The following is an 18339-nucleotide window of genomic DNA, read 5'->3' as shown; positions in this document are numbered from 1 at the left end:
ACCGTATGGCTCTGGACCAACAGTAATTGCATTGTTAACAGTTGTTTTTTGCAGTTTCTCCAAGATGATATAGTAGGACAGGTGACCCCAGGATAAACTTGACATAGGTCTCAGGCTGAGACTTTGTCAAGCTTATCCAGGATATGTACCAGGATAGTAGAACTAGAGTACATAGTGCAACTATAGTTAGTCATGCCTTCACTATCAATGTTGGCCTACACCAGGGCTCTGCCCTTAGCCCATTTCTGTTCATCATAATGAACACACTTGCCAGAGACATTCAGCGTAATGGCCCAGACAGCTTGCTCTTTGCAGATGACATCACGCTGATGGCAAATCTCAAGAGAGAGTACAGGAGAAGCTAGAGATAGGTAACAGTTCTATAGCAGGAAGGTCTAAAAGTCAACAGGAACAAGAGAGAATACATGGAATGCTTTCACAACCAAGATGGCTCTCTCAGTATTGGCAACGTACAGCTTAATAGGGCTAACAACTACAAGTATCTTGGATCAGTGTTAGATAGTAATGGCAGTTGCAAACAGGACGTCTGAAGTCAAATAAAATTGGGATGGGGCAAGTGGAGGAAAATGTCTGGTGTTTTAAAAGACAAGAAGATGCCAACCAAACTGAAATGTAAAATGCAAACAGGTGGTAAGGCCATGTATGTTATATGGCTGGAGTGCTGGGCTGCCAGAAGAAAAGAAGAACGAGCTGCAGAAATGAGAATGCTAAGATGGAGTTTGGGAATAACCCTGAGAGATAGAAGGCAGAATGAAAATGTGAGACAGGAGATGAAAACTGAATCCATTGACCTGAAGATTAAGGAGAACAGACTTAGATGGTGGAGGCACGTCCAGTGCTGCGAATATACCCACATTACCAGGCAGGTGCTAAGTTGCTAAGTCCCAGGCTGAAGATGGTAATGGTGAGCAGAGTGCAGCAAGATATGCAGAAATTAGGACTCACTCCAAAAGACTTTGCCAACCATACTAAGTGGAACTGCTCCATCCATGTCGCTGACCCCTAACTGAGGCAGTACGTATACTTTACTTACTTTGTTACTTTATCCGTACTGGGGCAGTACGGATAAAGTAACAAAGTAAGTAAAGTATACTGAACCAACCAACTCATTGAAGAGGCATCAGTAGGTTCCATATGGATAATAACGTATTTAAAATAAATAGAAACATTCTTTTCCCTTAGGATGTGCTTTTTATTTGAAATGCAGGTGTAATAGCAAGGCATGGTGACCTACATTGATGAAATTGATGCATTTTCTAGCTACATATAAAACTGAAGCTATTGCTCTATCTTACAAGGAATTTTTGCATTAAGAAATACAACAGATGGTTCAAGATTACCCATTAGGCCTTTTTTTCCCCACAGAATTAGTACGGAATAGAAAGTAGATGCCTTCAGCTACCCATTGTTTTTCTCCCTGATATAATTATTAATTTCAATTTTTTTTTCTGTAAATCCATTTCTACTGATTTAACTTATCTTCAGCCAGTCTATAAAACATGGGAAATTGCCATATCCCTGAATATTCTCTAAAAATGCTCAACTGTGTTCAAAAGAAAGCAGTTAGGTTAATAAATTTCACCATTTCAAGAAAAGTGACAGAAGTCTAAAATGAGAATTCTGTCTAGATTTATTGCCAGTCCTGCAAGCTTAGAAGAAAAGTGACATAGTGCTTTACAGTAGAGAGTATTGCAGTTACACCTGTGACTATTTTTGAGATAAAAACTTCAAACATATCTTTTTGCATTATTACCGTAGTAATAAAAGCCATTTTTGACTTGCATCACTTTCCTTTACAAGGTTTAAAATGTAACCAATTCATTCTATTCCTTGTCAAAAGATTTTCTAAATTTTGGCCTTCCCAAATAGCCTTTTCAACTTTCAACTCATTTATAATACTCAATTATGAATGAGTTGAAGTATATTATTATTATTATTATTAGCTATATGGTGCAAGGAAGCCTGAGGCTTATGCTGCACCAGCCAAAAAAAAAAAAATTTTATGAATTACCCTGAGAGAGAGAGAAGATTAATAACTTTTTTTGTGTTTGGAAATACCATAATAAAAATGTTATCCTTCTGTCTCTTTACCTATTTACATTTTAAGCTGGCTCTTTTAATTATGGCATAGCCATAATTATGAGAGCACCCTTGAACTCAGGGGAGGTCCCCAAGGACCTATTTACATTTTAAGCTGGCTCTTTACCTATTTACATTTTAAACTATGTGCTGGGTTATTTCATGTCATACATATTATGTTTTACTGTTGTTACACCATCATGGCACAGTAAATTTTGACTGCTCACATGAATATTGTCACAATTGGAAATGGCTTTGATTGCTTATAAAAATGGGTGCTCAAATTAAATCCAATGGATAACCTTTATATTTCCAGTGTGGACCAAGTGATTGTTGCACCATTGCACAAGGTCACATATTGACCAGCTATACAACAAGGAAATATAGTCACTAAAAGTGGTCTATAGCAATGGTTTTCATGTGTCATATGCATTATGAACCACACACACAACCCAAAGTGGCAGTGTTCCAATTTGAACACTGCCAAGTTGGGTTGTGTATGAGTCAAATTGGAATGATGTGGCATCAGTCAATTGTGGGGTTGCACTCCTAGGAAGAATAGATAAAGCACTGTATTTTTGAGCAAACAATGCAATGGATGGCCTATATCTCTACAATATCTCACTTAATATATGAGACTTGGATTTCAGGAAAGCTTTTGATACTGTTGTACATGGAAGACTGCTGTACAAATTGGAGTGGTATGGTATTAAGGGCAAGTTGCTGCAACGAATAAAGGGATGGTTGAGTGGGAGACAGCAGAGAGCGGTAATAAATGGACACTGCTCTTTGTGGACTAATGTTATTAGTGGTATCCCTCAGGGTTCAGTGTTGGGCCCATGGTTATTTTGTATATTTATGAATGATATTGAAGAAAGTATATCAAGCTTAATGTCAAAGTTTGCAGATGATATAAAGGTTGGCAGGGTTGTTAATAACAGTCATGACAGTATGCTACTGCAACAGGATCTAGAAAAGTTGGACAGATGGGCTGAGAAGTGGCAACTGAAGTTTAATATTGACAAATGCAAAGTACTGCATATGGGTAGCAGTAACCCAACAGAAACGTACCAACTGTGGGGTACTACACTCAGAGAGGTGGAGAATGAAAAAGACCTGGGGGTAATTGTGCAGTCAGATATGAAGTTCTCTGAGCAGTGCAGACGGGTTCCCAGAGCAGGTCATGGAGTTTTGTCAATGATATATAGGAATTTTGCTAGCAGAGACAAGGAGGTGATTATTATTATTATTATTATTATTATTATTATTAGCCATATGGTGCAAGGAAGCCTGCGGCTTATGTTGCACCAGCCAAAAAAAAAAAAAAAAAATTCTTGTGTTACCCTGAGAGAGACAGAGAGAGAGAGAGAGAGAGAGAGAGAGAGAGAGAGAGAGAGAGAGAGAGAGAGAGAAGTAAAAGGGAATCATCAAGAAAGCAAGAAAGAGAAGAATGATGATATCCAGCTCAGAACCCTGGGTTTGCCAAGCCCATACTCACCAGATGTGAACCCCCATTGTATAAGGCAATGGTCAGAACACACCTTGAGTACTGCATACAGGTCTGCATACATAATTTTAGGAAGGATGTAAAGTTGCTAGAATGAATACAGAGAAGGGCAAAAAGATTGGTGGAACAAAGGGGGGTTTTCTTACCAACAGAGGCTTAAATTCTGCAAGTTACAGCATCTGGAGACTAGGCACCTGCAAACTGATCTGATTGAGGTGTACAAGTCCTTGAATGGTTTGAGCAGGCTCAATGCTGATGAGATACTTCTGCTTGCTCAGATTAAAATCCTGAGGGGACAGAGATTCAAATTGGTGAAAGACAGTTGTAGAATAGATGTGCGGAAGTTTGTCTTTAGCCAGCGGGTAGTTGATTGCTGGAACAGACTTCCATCTGAAGTTGATAGCTTAAATAAATTTAAGGCTGAACTAGACAAACATTTGGAGTGACCAGATGGGTGAAATGGGAAGTTTTTTTTTCTGTTTTTTTTTTTTTTTTTTTTTGCTGATGCTCTATAAGCTTGCTTTCTTGCATCATATGCCTCAACTAATACTAATGTTGCAAGGGAGGTTGTGATAGGTGTTTTCTCTGTGGAATTTTTTCCAAAGGGCAATAGCTTCTTTCAGCAGCAATCATTATCATTCTATGTAAGGGATACTGACTTTCTACTGAAGCATTGGGACATGATTTAACAACTATAGAAATTTGATACAGGTAGATAAAGACTTCACAATATGCTTTGTCCATTTTTTCATTCAAACAATCCTCATTGATTACTGTAAAGTGCTGTAAATATCATGGCTACCTGTATATCAGTTCATCAGTTTATAACAATATAGTACTGTATGTAAAACCTATGTTTGTAATTCATTCATTAGTATAATATTACCATGATGAGTCTTTAAAACTGTAAAAAAAAAGAAAAAGAAAAAAGGTAAACTGCAGCCCGTTATCAATCCACTGCAGAACGGAAGCCTCCTCAACGATTCATGTTGAGGAAAATTACCTTAATCTGTCGTGCTGGTCCAGTGTGGGTTGGCAGATCAACTGTATTTAGCAGTCAGGGGCTTGAACCCTGGTCTACTCAAAGAGTGTGTGCTATTGCATTCCTACTCCTGACCACTTGGCTACAGAGGCCCCTGTAACGATAAACTTTCTGCACAGAATCCTTCACTTCATGCAAAACTTTCATAAGCCAAAGATATGTTTTATGAAAGTTGTGAAAGGATTAAGATTTTAATATCTTCATCCTTTCCACCTGTAATTTATTTTCCAGTCAAGTAAAGTACAAATAATTCTTAAATGCCTTCAAAAACATATTGAAACAGAATATGAAGCAATAAGGGTCAAGTTCATCTAACCATGCAAACAGAAAGGAATTGCAATGGAAACTGGAGTAGAACTTGTGATTCAAGCACATGCATTGAAAAACACCGACAACCAATATCATGTGTTTAGATTCTGTTCTGGCTTTTTCAGCCCACAAAAATAGCATTGAATCTATGAACCCACCTGCAATCACTTGTTCAGATGTAACACACAATCATAACCATATCAAGTTGTATTCCATAGAACTGATGCTTTATGGCCAAAGTAACCAATGTCAAAAAAAAAAAAAAAGAAAGAAAGAAAATCCCCCCCAAAAAACAAACAGTGGGATGTGGTCTAACAGTATCATTTATAATGTTTTCTTTAAGATAATGTATTATTTCACTGGGGATGGGGTGGGAGGGACATCCTCCTTCCATATATCCCTGAATTCATTTCTAAATACTGTATATGTGTGTGCTGTAGATATAAATGCCTATATTTTTGAATATATTATTTTTAATATTTATTGCAGTGGAAACAGGAGTGGAGCTTGTGATTCGTGCATGTACATTGGAAAATATGGACAACCAGTGTGGTGTGTTTAGATTTGAGAAGGATACCCTCCAAGGATGCATTCTAACCTGTGACTATGATGGCTGTAACACAGCCTTGAGGGTTAACTCACTACCATTCTTATTTCTCTTGGCAAGTGCATTTGTAACCCTAATAGTCTGGAGAGGTACATTTATTTAATGACTCACTATTCCACAACCAAGAAGTTAAGAATAACTGCTGTGCCAAAGACTCAATGGAAGGATTTGTAGCTATACAAAACTAATGATTTAGGTGTGTAGGATTGTGTGTAAAGCATAACTGAAAAGGTACCGATCAAGAATTATTTTTATTCTCTTTAATATACTGGATTTCTTACATGAATTCAACTCATTTGCTATTTTGAAGATGTTAGCTGACTACTTAACATATCCAGCTTTTAGACTTCCAAAATACAAAAATTTCTATTTTATTAATTTAAAAAATTTAAATATTTTAAATAAGGCCCTTTGACCCTTGCAGTTGTATTCACTGCCAGGATCAGATTACATTATTAATGATCACTGTGGTACATGAGATGAACCATCCTATTTAATACTAATGTCACTGATATCCACATTCTTTGGTACTTCATTAAGCAGATATATATAATAAACATGTCTTTCATCTAAATTACCAACTCCTTTGCTATTGAAAGGCCTTGCTTTAATATCACTGGAAACAGAAATTTCTGCTATTTTAAATTGGTCAGCAATTTTTGACATATTTAAATAAAGAGATGCTTATTTCATGGGTTTTTTTTTTTTTTTCACTATTGCAGCCATCATTGTTTAGCCATCATAAATAGCATTTAGTTATAAGAATTATAATAATCATTTCTGATATGACAATGTTAAACATTTGGCAATGCTAGGATCATTATAAGCTACTACCAATTCCTTAAATACCAAAAAAAAATTCCTTTAATTTCACCCATCAATTTGGTGTAGTGATGAAAACTTAAGTTAACCTTAGCTCTTCTAAAACTTAGTGCTATTTTATTTCTCTTAAAAAGGTCTGCTGCTCCCATGCTCATCTTCAGCAATCCAATTTCTAGGCAAGAACACATATCTCTATTGGGAAGACTGGGGAGGAGAACAAAGGGGTGCTCTTACGAAGAAAAGTTTAATTTCTGCAATTTTTTTGTTTTTTTTGGCTGATGCTGTATAAGCTTGCTTTCTTGCATCAATGCCTCAGCTAATGTTAATGCTAATTATCCTGACCTTTAATCTCTCCTGGCATATCACAAATACTGCTTCCTCTGCATCGAAAAAACCGAGCTTTCTTCTTCTTTCCCTTTTTACTTTTCTTCTGAGTATCCACTGACTCTGTATAAATCTCAAATTTTCCCTACCCTGGAATACTTGCCCTACCCTGGAATTTTGGTAAATAAATTTGATGAGTTTGAGGTATTGCTCAAAAAATCAAAGGCAGATATTGTTGGGATATCAGAGACGTGGTGTCACACAGATATAAGGAATGCAGAACTGGAATTTGGGGAGTACAATGTGTATAAGAAGGATAGACAGGATAGGAAGGGAGGAGGGGTTATGCTATTACTTAAGAAACACATAAATCCAAGGAAGTGAAGCCAGTGGACATCGCTAGACAGTGCAGTGTCGAGTCAGTTTGGTGTGACATAAGCATTGGGAGATCAAAATTGTTATAGGCCTAATGACTCTGATGAGTATAATAAGAAACTGTACAGGGAAATAGAGTGGGCCATTAAATCAGAGAGTCTTATAATGGGGAATTTTAATTTCCCAGATATTGACTGAATTTGTGGGTTGGTCACTCACACACTAGCAAGGCTTTTGTGGATTTATTGGATGACTGTTTTCTACATAAGCATGTTCGGGAGGCAACTAGAGGGAGTAATACTCTTGATCTGATTATCAGTAGTGATTCTTCATGCATTCAGAATCTGCAGATAAAGAAACCACTAGGTGGCAGTGATCATAGTATGCTGAAGTGGTATTTACTCAAAGAGGTAACAACCATCAGGAGTAAAGAGAAGGGTTTTTGCTTTCGTAAAGGCGACTACAGTAGTCAGAGACAGTATTTAAATTCTATACGGTGGGACCAACTCATGATGTTACCAACAGCAAATTCAAAATGGGAAGCATTCAAAGAATTTATCTGGAAAGCTACAAGGCTTTACATACAAACTAAGAAATATTGTTCAAGGTTTAGGCCTAAATGGATGTCAGATGAACTAATGAGACATATGGCAGAGAAAAAAAATGCATGGGATACATATAAATTAATGGGTGACATGAAATCCTATGATAGATATAAGCTGGTCTGTAACCAAGTCACAAAGGAGATTAGGCAGACAAAGGCAGATTATGAGAAATATTTGGCAAAGGATGCAAAGAAAAACAGCAAAGAGTTCTTTACCTATGTAAACTCTAGAAGGAAAGGGATGAATCAGATTAGTCCACTGGATATTGATGGTTCACCACTGGATATTGATGGTCCACTGGATTTTGATGATCCTGCTCAGGTGGCTAACAAACTAAATGAGTATTTTGCATTTACATTCATCCATGAGGAGTTATTCAGGGAGGGGAATGCCAGAGGTGAGTTGAACTCTGGCAGTGAGATAGATGATTTTGTAATAACTGAGAGGAGAGTGGAGGAGGAATTGTTGAAGATAAACATAAAAAAGCACACTGGGTGGATGGGAAATAATCCAGTTATATTAAAAGAGGCAGCAAAGGAAGTAAGCAAACCCTTAGCCATAATTATGAGAGCTTCTTTGGACTCAGGGGAGGTACCCATGGACTGGAGATGTGCAAATGTGATCCCAATTCACGAAGGAGGATCAAAGGGCGACATAAGTAATTATAGACCTGTTAGTTTAACTTCTGTTCCAGGAAAGGTAATGGAGGCACTGGTTAAAGAAGCACTGCAGGATCATCTAGACAAGACTTCAGTTATCTCTTGGACACAGCATGGTTTTGTTAAGGGAAAGTCTTGCCAGACAAATTTGATTGAATACTATGATGTGATCACAAAGGAACTAGATGCAGGGAATAACTTTGATTTCATATATTTGGATCTTAGAAAGGCTTTTGATACTGCTGCACATGGAAGACTGCTGAACAAATTGCAGCAGTGTGGCATTGGAGGCAAATTGCTGCTATGGATAAAGGGATGGTTGAGTGGGAGAAGACAGAGTGTTAATCAATGGACACTGCTCATCGTGGACTAATGTTATTAGTGGAGTCCCTCAGGGTTCAGTGTTTGGTCCATTGTTGTTTTCTGTATTTATAAATGATATTGAGGATGGTATATCAAGCTTAATGTCCAACTTTGCAGATGATATGAAGGTTGGCAGGAACTGCTGCTGCAACAGAATCTAGAAAAGTTGAGCAGATGGGCTGAGAGGTGGCAAATGAAGTTTAATATTGACAAATGTAAAGTACTACATATGGGAAGCAGCAACCCCAGAGTGACGTATCAACTCTGTGGTACTACACTGACAGTGGTAGAGAACGAAAAGGACCTGGGGGTAATTGTGCAGGCAGATATGAAGTTTTCTGAGCAGTGCAGACGGTCTACAAGAGTAGCTCATAGAGTCTTGTCAATGATATACAGGAATTTCTCTAGCAGGGATAAGGAGGTGATTATTCCTTTGTATAAGGCAATGGTCAGGCCACACCTTGAGTACTGTATACAGGTCTGGAGGCCTCATTTTAAGAAGGATGTAGAGTAGAGCTGTTGGAACAAGTACAGAGAAGGGCAACAAGATTAGTGAATGGAAGAAAGGGTTGCTCTTGCGATGAAAGGCTTAAATTTTGCAAATTACAGTGTCTGGAGACTAGGCACCTGCAAGGTGATCTGATTGAGGTGTATAAAGCCTTGAATGGTTTGAGCATACTCAATGCTGATGGGATTCTTCCTCTTGCTCAGAGTAATCATCTGAGAGGGCATAAATTCAAATTGAGGAAAGACAAATGTAGGATAGATGTGCGGAAGTTTGCCTTTAGCCAGGGGGTAGTTGGTTGGTGGAACAGACTTCCATCCTTTTTTTATGGAAGTTGATAGCCTAAATAAATTTAAGGCTGAGCTGGACAGGTATTTCGAATGAACGGAGGGGTGAAATGGGAGCGGTTTTTTTGGCTGATGCTGCATAAGCTTACTTTCTTGCATCATATGCCTCTACTAATGCTAATGCTGTACCCACATGTGGGGCAATGCTCTTAAAACCACTCTCTCTCTCTCTCTCTCTCTCTCTCTCTCTCTCTCTCTCTCACACTCTCAGGCCCTATCAAAAAACGAAGCCAGTCATGTTAATTAAAGATCAATGATCAGTCTCTTATACACAATCCACTCTCCATCACATAGCCATTTAGTTTTACATACTTTTTTGTGGATATTTCCATTTTTGTGAACGCTTATGTTTCAGTTTGCGATATGCATCAGTAATGTCACATGTTGTCATGTATACTCATAAACTGGCTTCTGTACATATTATCTTGAAGAGCATTCCATTTAATAAAATTTTTCCATTTCAAATCTTGCCACTGTTTTTCTGAATTGGCATCTGTAATTCCACCTCTCTCTCTCTCTCTCTCTCTCTCTTCCAAACTAGTTTGAACACATACTTTCATTGGCCAGCATCCTTTCACTGTTCAACTCCAAACTCACAGAACTAACTTTTTCTCTTCTTCATTTATCCTTTCTACTTCTGTCCTTTTTAACAAGCTTCCTTTATGTGTATATCCAGAAAATTACAATCTACAGAAATTCAGGTCCAAGTTTGTCATCTCAACTTCAATCCATATACACTACTAAATTTCAATACATTCTAATGCCTTCCATATTTGTAGTTACCAGGGAATAAACTCAGTCTATTTCACCTGAAACTTTTTGGCAGTTGAAAATACTTTGATTTTATTATCTTGACAAATTTTGTTCAGTTCAAAGATATTCATATTTACAACTCTCAGGGATAAATATTCAAATACAAACCTCTTTTTTTCACAGTCTTAATAAGTCTTATATTGAAATTAATACACAATTCATAATTTTATTTCCTCGTAATAAATAATGAAAAAAATATATATATGCTAACAAAAAGTTCATTCACAAGCTGCATACTGTAAGTCAATTGATGTTGAATGAACTAATCCAGCAAATAAAGTTGACATTGGAAAGACTATATAATGAAGGCTGTGGTAGTAACAAAATTTGTTAAATTGAATTTTGAATATTTTTTCATTAATAAATCATTTAGAAATCTGAGCTGATCTTTCCTATCAAAAGCTGAGAGATAATTTCACCAATGTGATGGCAAATGACATGATGTATTGGGTGTGCAAATGATATGACGCACATATGTGTAACATGTATATTACACATTACCTTATATTTATTTCAATTTTCTGTTTCACTAAATAAAAATATGGTACCTTCTACCTAAGTAGGAGTGTGAATTTTCAAACATATCAATGATTGCATGCTATACCACTTGGTGATGATTGACAGTACACTGTGAAGTGGCTATGTTCAAGCACTTCTAAGTTAAATACTTTTATTCTGTTGCTGTTTACTGATTATCATTGTTTGTGTAAAATCTGATGTGGTGAGTATAATGTATGTAATGTGATATTGTGTATGTTTTAGGGATGCACTGCTCTTGCCTTATCTGCTCTTGTCAATATACTGCAGACTATTGAATAAGAAAGCTTTCTGCATAATATTTGTTATTTAGGTTCTAGCTGGAACTAAAATGACTATTCTGAAGCAGTGTTTCTATGAAATTAGTGTTTTATTGCTTATAATTTCAAAATTTCAGTTAATTATAGCCAATAGAACTGAATATTACATTAAGATGTTCCCATGAGAGGAATTTAACTTATGCATATCATCTTCATAATCAAAACCAGTTATTGGGAAGCAAAATCTCATTCAAAACATCTCCCATCTCATCAATAAATGAGATGGGAGATGTTTTGAAGTGGTCTGGCATATTTAACTAAAGATAAATATTGCCTAACTAAAGAGCATATTGCCTAAGTATCTGAATTCATATTCATATCATATTAAATGAAGCCATCTTATACTTCAGTTGGTTACTAGCATCATATCACATGACTTTTCTTCCATTTGGAACTGAAATTTCTGTAGATATGTATGGTTTAAAAGGCTTAATATACATTGTCCTCCAATGTCTAATTGGATACTAAATGAAAAACATCTGGCTAGGAACAAAAATTGATATCAAATATAATCTCCATGGGCTTCAATGACATTAGTAACCCTCTTTGGAGATACTTCATACAAATTTCTAGTATGTCGAGAATAGAATCTTGCTCCACTCCTGTAAGCCTACTGCTAGTTTTCTGCTTGAATTAGAATGTCTTGTTCTAACTCTCAGTTGTTGTTGTTCTAAAACATCACAAAGACATTCAATTTGATTCAGTCTAAAAACAGCAGTTTCACCACATTATTCGCCTTAAATCTCAAAAATATGGTCTCTATCAAACGAATTTTCACAATGTAGACTATGCAGTTGTCTACTGTGAATTGTTCAGAATTTACAGTAGACAACTGCATTCAGTTTTGTTAATGACAATAAATAGAGAAGTCCAAATCATTTAAAACAGGCCCATACCATACTTTTTGGCATATTCCATACCTAGGTACATCCATCTGATGCTGGCACTGTGTAGCATGATTCATTACTTCATATCATGTTCTGCTACTGTTGTAATGCCCGGTGCTTCTTTTTCTGCATCAGAAAAGATGGTGATGTATACAGCTGGGAAACAGCTTTGGCTTATGAGCAACTGCATGACCATGGTAACTACTTCTATGAAATGTTTTCTGATATCATACTCTTATCCCCATTCTATCAACTATGTCTCAAGTCAGCTCATTAAGAGTGACTGCAATTTCCTCTCACTGCCACCTGTCACTAATTTAGAGAGGTCTGGGTTTGAATCCCATTAGAGACTGAAGGAATTCTTAAAGGTCTCTTCAACTGGGGGCTATAGGTAGTCAAGCTCAGGCAGAGGGGGTTGGGTTCCCATGTGAGTTGTTCCAAGTATTTCAGTTCATATAGTATGTAAATCAGCATGTGAATCCACATATGTAGACATAAAGTACACAGTAAAATATGGCCTTAGATGCTAAAGCACTACATAAATAACAACAACAATTTGTCTATTTCAACTGTAAACAAGTTCTGGGGGTCATTAATGGTTGCCTAGTTGCATTACCTTCTGTCTTCAATTGGTGTACGAAGTTTACAACGATTGATTTTGGATGTCGCCCCCTATTCTGCATTCCGACAAATGGACATACCCACTTTGTGACAACCCACTATCACACTTCTCATAAAGGGATCTGGGTCCCTTTCTTATTCCATTCTGCTCCATCAACCCCATCATCTGCTCCATAGTTCAGGCCTGCATGACAGCTACAGTGCTGTTCTTGTATTTGCTCTATCATGTAAACTCCTCTGACCCTATATGGCCATCTCAGACTATAAAGGGAATGTTTTTTTTAATATCTTGCTTTTAACTGATACTGTCATCTACCTATCATGCAGTGATGTGTACCAATATATGCCAGAGGATATGATTGACTTTGATCTGTATTTTTATTGAATCAATATTTCATTTTATAATTTTAAAAATTATGATGCATAAACTGCTACTCCACATTTTCCTTATGTGTCATTTCCTATTGTATGTCTCTCAATAACATTCCTTGTATTTTTGAATATTCCTTAATAATTTTCATTCTTTAACTTCTTAAATTTTGGGAAAATGGACCTAAGCACAATGTGAAACATTAGGATAAATAAGAAATAATAGTTGAAATATTCATATTCCTTAAATTTTACAATTCCTCCCAAAATGTAAACATTGAAACTTGACCACAAAAAAAAAAAAAAAATTCAAATAAAGGATACTAAAGCACTCTTTCTATAAATTTTAAATATAAAAAAATTTATATAAAGGGCACTTTATTTTCTTCTTGTAACTACTCAATTCTCATCATTGTAATTCTGGGATCTCTTCATAATAGCCATCACTTTGGAATTTGAATCTCAATCCTTTACCTGCTAGTAGTATATCTTTTTTCTATTTTTCAAAACTGTGCTCATTGAATAAGTGAGTTTTATTCTGCTTGGCCAGAATATAAAAATAACTTATGCTTTGATACAGTGAGCTAACATTCCCATTTTTATATACTATAGTCATTATTAACCTCTATAAAGAGTGATATCAAATATTTATTTTTTTCTCAGAAATTAGTGAATAAGTTCCATTTTTTGTAATTTACCTTCAACAACTCCGTTTTCTTACACATTTGCTTCTTGTATTAAGGTGATTTATTTTGTGGAATAATATCAGTGTGTAAAGTTCTGTAATAACTACTGCATCTTGTTCAAAACTTAAATATGGCCTACTTCCAGAGTACCTGGCATACAAGTTGTAGCCAAACAAGGAAATTCTCTGGAGTCCAGTAGCAAACGTGGTACTGGAAACTATATAAAAGGCAGAGACATTTCAGTAGAAATTCTGTAAACTTGAACATCATTGGTTCTTAATAGGGAAGGTGTCCAATAAGAAGAGAACTGAGGAAAAAATACTGCACTGTCTGACAGAAAACATAAATCCATAAATAAATAGTCTTAGACTATTAACTTATATTTAATCGTGACAAAATATTCCAACTGGTAAATGTTGGTTGTGAGAAAAAATAGTCATGGGGGTGGGGGTAAGTTATCAATCTGAAAAATCCAGACAAAACATCAACTTTTAAACTTCTCATAACACTGTTATTCTTGCATATGTGAGATTTACTTTTTATCTGTATATACAAGAAACTCTGTAAAATCTAGCACAATATAGAAAAGAAATAAATCATTTTACTATTGAGAAGTATTAAGAAAGCAATCAGGCATTCATATCAATGACTGCATTTGGCATTAAGAATCGATCGACATTTCTCTCTTTTAGTGCTATTTCTTATCAGTAAAATTCATAACTTAGTGTGAACTGCTCTGGCAAAAATTACAACTATACAGTGTTTATGTGAGCCAGTAATTAGTTTAATGTCATTTTAAAACAGCTTAGATTAAAGAGAGAGAGAAAATACCCAGCATGAGTAGCTGGAAAAATATATGGTTATTAAATCTATGGTTTATCTCTTCTGTAAACAGGAACTTACTGATACGCACAAAAAATAGATTTAATTCCACACAACCAAGGTTTTTACTGCCACTGTAATTCATGCAGCTGATGAGCTAGTCATACAGTTTGTCAGCTGCATGACTGTACTTATAATGGTGGTAAACAGAACTTAATGATCCTTTATTACATATTGTACCAATGTCCCACAATGTTATTAAAATCAAAACGTTATGAAAATTGATAAAGATTGCACATACCTCATTTTCATTATTTCTAATTCTTTTTTTTATCTACCAATGTGAAAGTATTATTTTTTCTCTGAAGTGTATTCATTGTTTATCATGACATACACGATGACATGTGCTGTGACTTTGTTTAATTTAACAAAATGCCAAAACTGCTCAACCACTTGGTATATGTACCTCTCATAAATCTAGCACCTCTCAGTCCTTGAGGGTGCTAGATTTTAAAGAGTTTACTGCATATTATAATCAATCAAATATCATTTTATTATAATGGTTCCTATTTAAAAAAAAATTTTAATTGTCTATTTATACTCTGGCATGACCTATGTGGTCATACCAAAGTATAAATTACCATTCTCAAAATTTTTTAAAAATTAGACGCTTGGCTCCGCAATACTGATCAGTTTTAAATGGTTTATTATTTGGTAAGAAAACTTGGAGGAGACAACTTTGTCTTGATAATGAATAACCAAAGTTGTTACATTCAAAATGTTGACAAGAATGTAATATTAGTATATTTGGTATGTCTTTTGGTAGTAAATAGGTTTAAGTTAGTTTTCTGCTGATTCAATTCAATTCTGATTCTTCAGGGTTAATAAACTATTTAAAATTGCATAAATAATTTGGACTTAAGCGTAAGTGTCTAATTTTTAATAAATTTTCAATATTCATCCAATTTAATGTCTTTCACACAGTATATCAACCATATTTAGCTAGCAGTCACATGATCAACTCAAATGCATGTACTACTGTATTCTCACACTGACTATCAGCTACATCAGGCCTAGTATTATCTACTTAATATTAGTATTTTAATTTAATGTTATGAATTCATAATTAATAAATAATATTATGTTAAGATGGTGAATGTCACACCAAAGTGCACTGAAACTAAGTGAATATGGCAAGCAAACATTTTTGACTAGCATGCTGCATACTGAAATAGAACAAAGGGATAAACTTTGATCTATATGTTGGAATGGCCTAAATAAATTTGAGTGTATATTTTATAAGACCATTGCAACCATAAGAGTTCATAACTTTGTTGTAACTGTTTTGCTATAGCCAGTATACATGCAACAGTTAAAAAATGGTCATGTATTTTTTTTTGTAACAGAATATAGATTTAATCTCATGATATACATGCCAATGTCTGTATATGTCTTCATGATCAACTAGTCCTAATAATTAAAGCCCTTTTAATTATTAGGACTGGCTGATCCTGAACATTTAAAATCTCTGCTGAATCCTCAGACAACATTTAAAATCCCAGCTGAACATCACTGAAGAGTTGAGTCTCCAGAACATTTAAAATTCTGGGTGAACATCACCAGATAGTCTAATATAGTTAGTGAAGGACATTATGTTGTTGTTTTCCATTAAGATTAATTACTATATTTAATAACCAGATAGTCTAATATAGTTAGTGAAGGACATTATGTTGTTGTTTTCCATTAAGATTAATTACTATATTTAATAACCACTCATATACCACATGAAATTAATAATATAGTTTAACTAATGTACAAGTTAGTGTATTTGTACATATTTCATTTCTGTACATAGCCAACTACATAAGTAGTTATAAATTGGCATCGTTAAGTATATCTCATATTGTGAATACCTTCACAATGAGTTTATTTTTATTATTATTATTATTATTATTAGCTATATGGTGCAAGGAAGCCTGAGGCTTATGCTGCAACGGCCAAAAAAAAATTTCTGAATTACCCAGAGAGAGAGAACAAGAGTCAGAAGGAGAAGGGGAATCACCAAGAAAGAGAAAAATGATATTCAGCTCAGGACCCTGAGTGTGCCAAGCCCATACTCACCAGATATGAGCCCCTGGGGTTTGCCATGGTATTGCACTACCCCGAATAAGTAACGCTTCACCATAGGAGAACACTATTGTTACTTATTCTCAGCAGATACCATCACCCATACGGCACCGTTTCGGAGCTTATTGGCTCCTCATCTCATCGGTGGGTGGGCAGGTATCCTGGTGTTGCAATGATGACAACCCAGTTGTGAAGTATAAATCCACAATATGAGAGATGCTTGATGGTGTGGAGTAATTTAGATTACTGTATAGTTTAGGGGTTATAGTTAAGTAACAATAGTCTTCTCCTATGGTGAAGCATTACTTATTCGAGGTAGTGCAATACCATGGCGACTCGTTATGAAGGTATTCACAATATGAGATATACTTAATGATGCCAATTTATAACTACTTATGTAGTTGGCTATGTACAGAAATGATGCAAATGCACTAACTTGTACATTAGTTAAACTATTTACTTAACCTGAGGCTTTAGCCCTAAACTTTACCATAATCTAAATTACTCCACACCATCAGGCATCTCTCATATTGTGAATTTATACTTCGCAACTGGGTTCTCATCATTGCAACACCAGGATACCTGCCCACCCACTGATGAGGAGCCAATACCCTCCAAAATTGTGCCATATGGGTGATGATATCCACTGAGAATAAGTAACAGTCTTCTCCTATGGTGAAGCGTTACTTATTTGAGGTAGTGCAATACCATGGCAACTCGTTGTGAAGGTATTCACAATATGAGATATACTTGATGCCAATTTATAACTACTTATGTAGTTGGCTATGTACAGAAATGATGCAAATGCACTAACTTGTACATTAGTTAAACTATTTATGTAACCTGAGGTTTTAACCCTAAACTATACCACAATATAGTTTATTAAGCTAATCGCCCAAACCACTATACATTTAAGGTGACGTTTCAGGCATCTTACCGATACCCATCATCAGATCATGATGTTAGGGGTAGAAAAATAGAAAGGAATACAAATTTGAATTATATTTCAATAATTATTAATTGTGAATTTAAGTCAAAAGTATTAAGGTTGAATTAATTACCATTACAGAACATCGATATTAAATTAAGTAAATACATAAAGAATAAATTCTTACCTGCTAACAGATTCCTACTTGCCGATGCTGCCAAAAACCTGATGTGCATACAGGCAAGGGGTGCTGCCAGCAGTTAATTTTTAGGTGAGAGATTAAGTCTATTAGCCAATAGAATGATGCCAAGTTTTTCCATCCTGGATCCAGTGGTTCTTGTGTAGTGGAAGCCTTGGATGACCTTTGCTCTCATACTCCGATCATCAGTGGTTGATGATCGGAGTGTACAGACTGGTTCTAGGAGTCTGGAGGAGATTGTATGTGGGCTGTTCTTCCGGATATCTGGACTGTTTTTTTTTCCTGGATTTTCATTTCTATTTTTTTGTTGAAAAGGTATTGTAGGTTGAATTCGACTCCTTGTTTTCTGTTGATTGCTGAGGCTCTGAACATTTTTACGAAGGCTTCTTTAAATTTTCTTCTGTTGTGTTGGTTGTCTGCAGAGAGGATTCTAGTGTTGTTGAAATCCCATGTATCACCACATCG

At 35.6% G+C, this 18339-nt stretch overlaps 1 protein-coding gene across 2 annotated transcripts in view; it reads left to right on the top strand.

The window, feature by feature from the left end:
* The window catches only part of LOC150090148 (uncharacterized), a 101115-nt gene extending 95217 nt beyond the window's left edge, over window positions 1-5898 (top strand). For both annotated transcript variants that reach the window (XM_090368971.1, XM_090368972.1), the window contains one exon: window positions 5448-5898. In XM_090368971.1, the coding sequence (XP_090225097.1) occupies window positions 5448-5668 (221 nt within the window). In that variant the 3' untranslated portion in view covers window positions 5669-5898. The remainder of the gene's footprint in view (window positions 1-5447) is intronic.
* Window positions 5899-18339: the final 12441 nt, after the last annotated feature.

Source organism: Mastigoproctus giganteus, chromosome 2, assembly GCF_048544385.1.
Source record: "Mastigoproctus giganteus isolate SK-2022 chromosome 2, ASM4854438v1, whole genome shotgun sequence".
Taxonomy (NCBI): domain Eukaryota; kingdom Metazoa; phylum Arthropoda; class Arachnida; order Uropygi; family Thelyphonidae; genus Mastigoproctus; species Mastigoproctus giganteus.
This window is presented reverse-complemented; position numbering and strand designations above follow the sequence as displayed.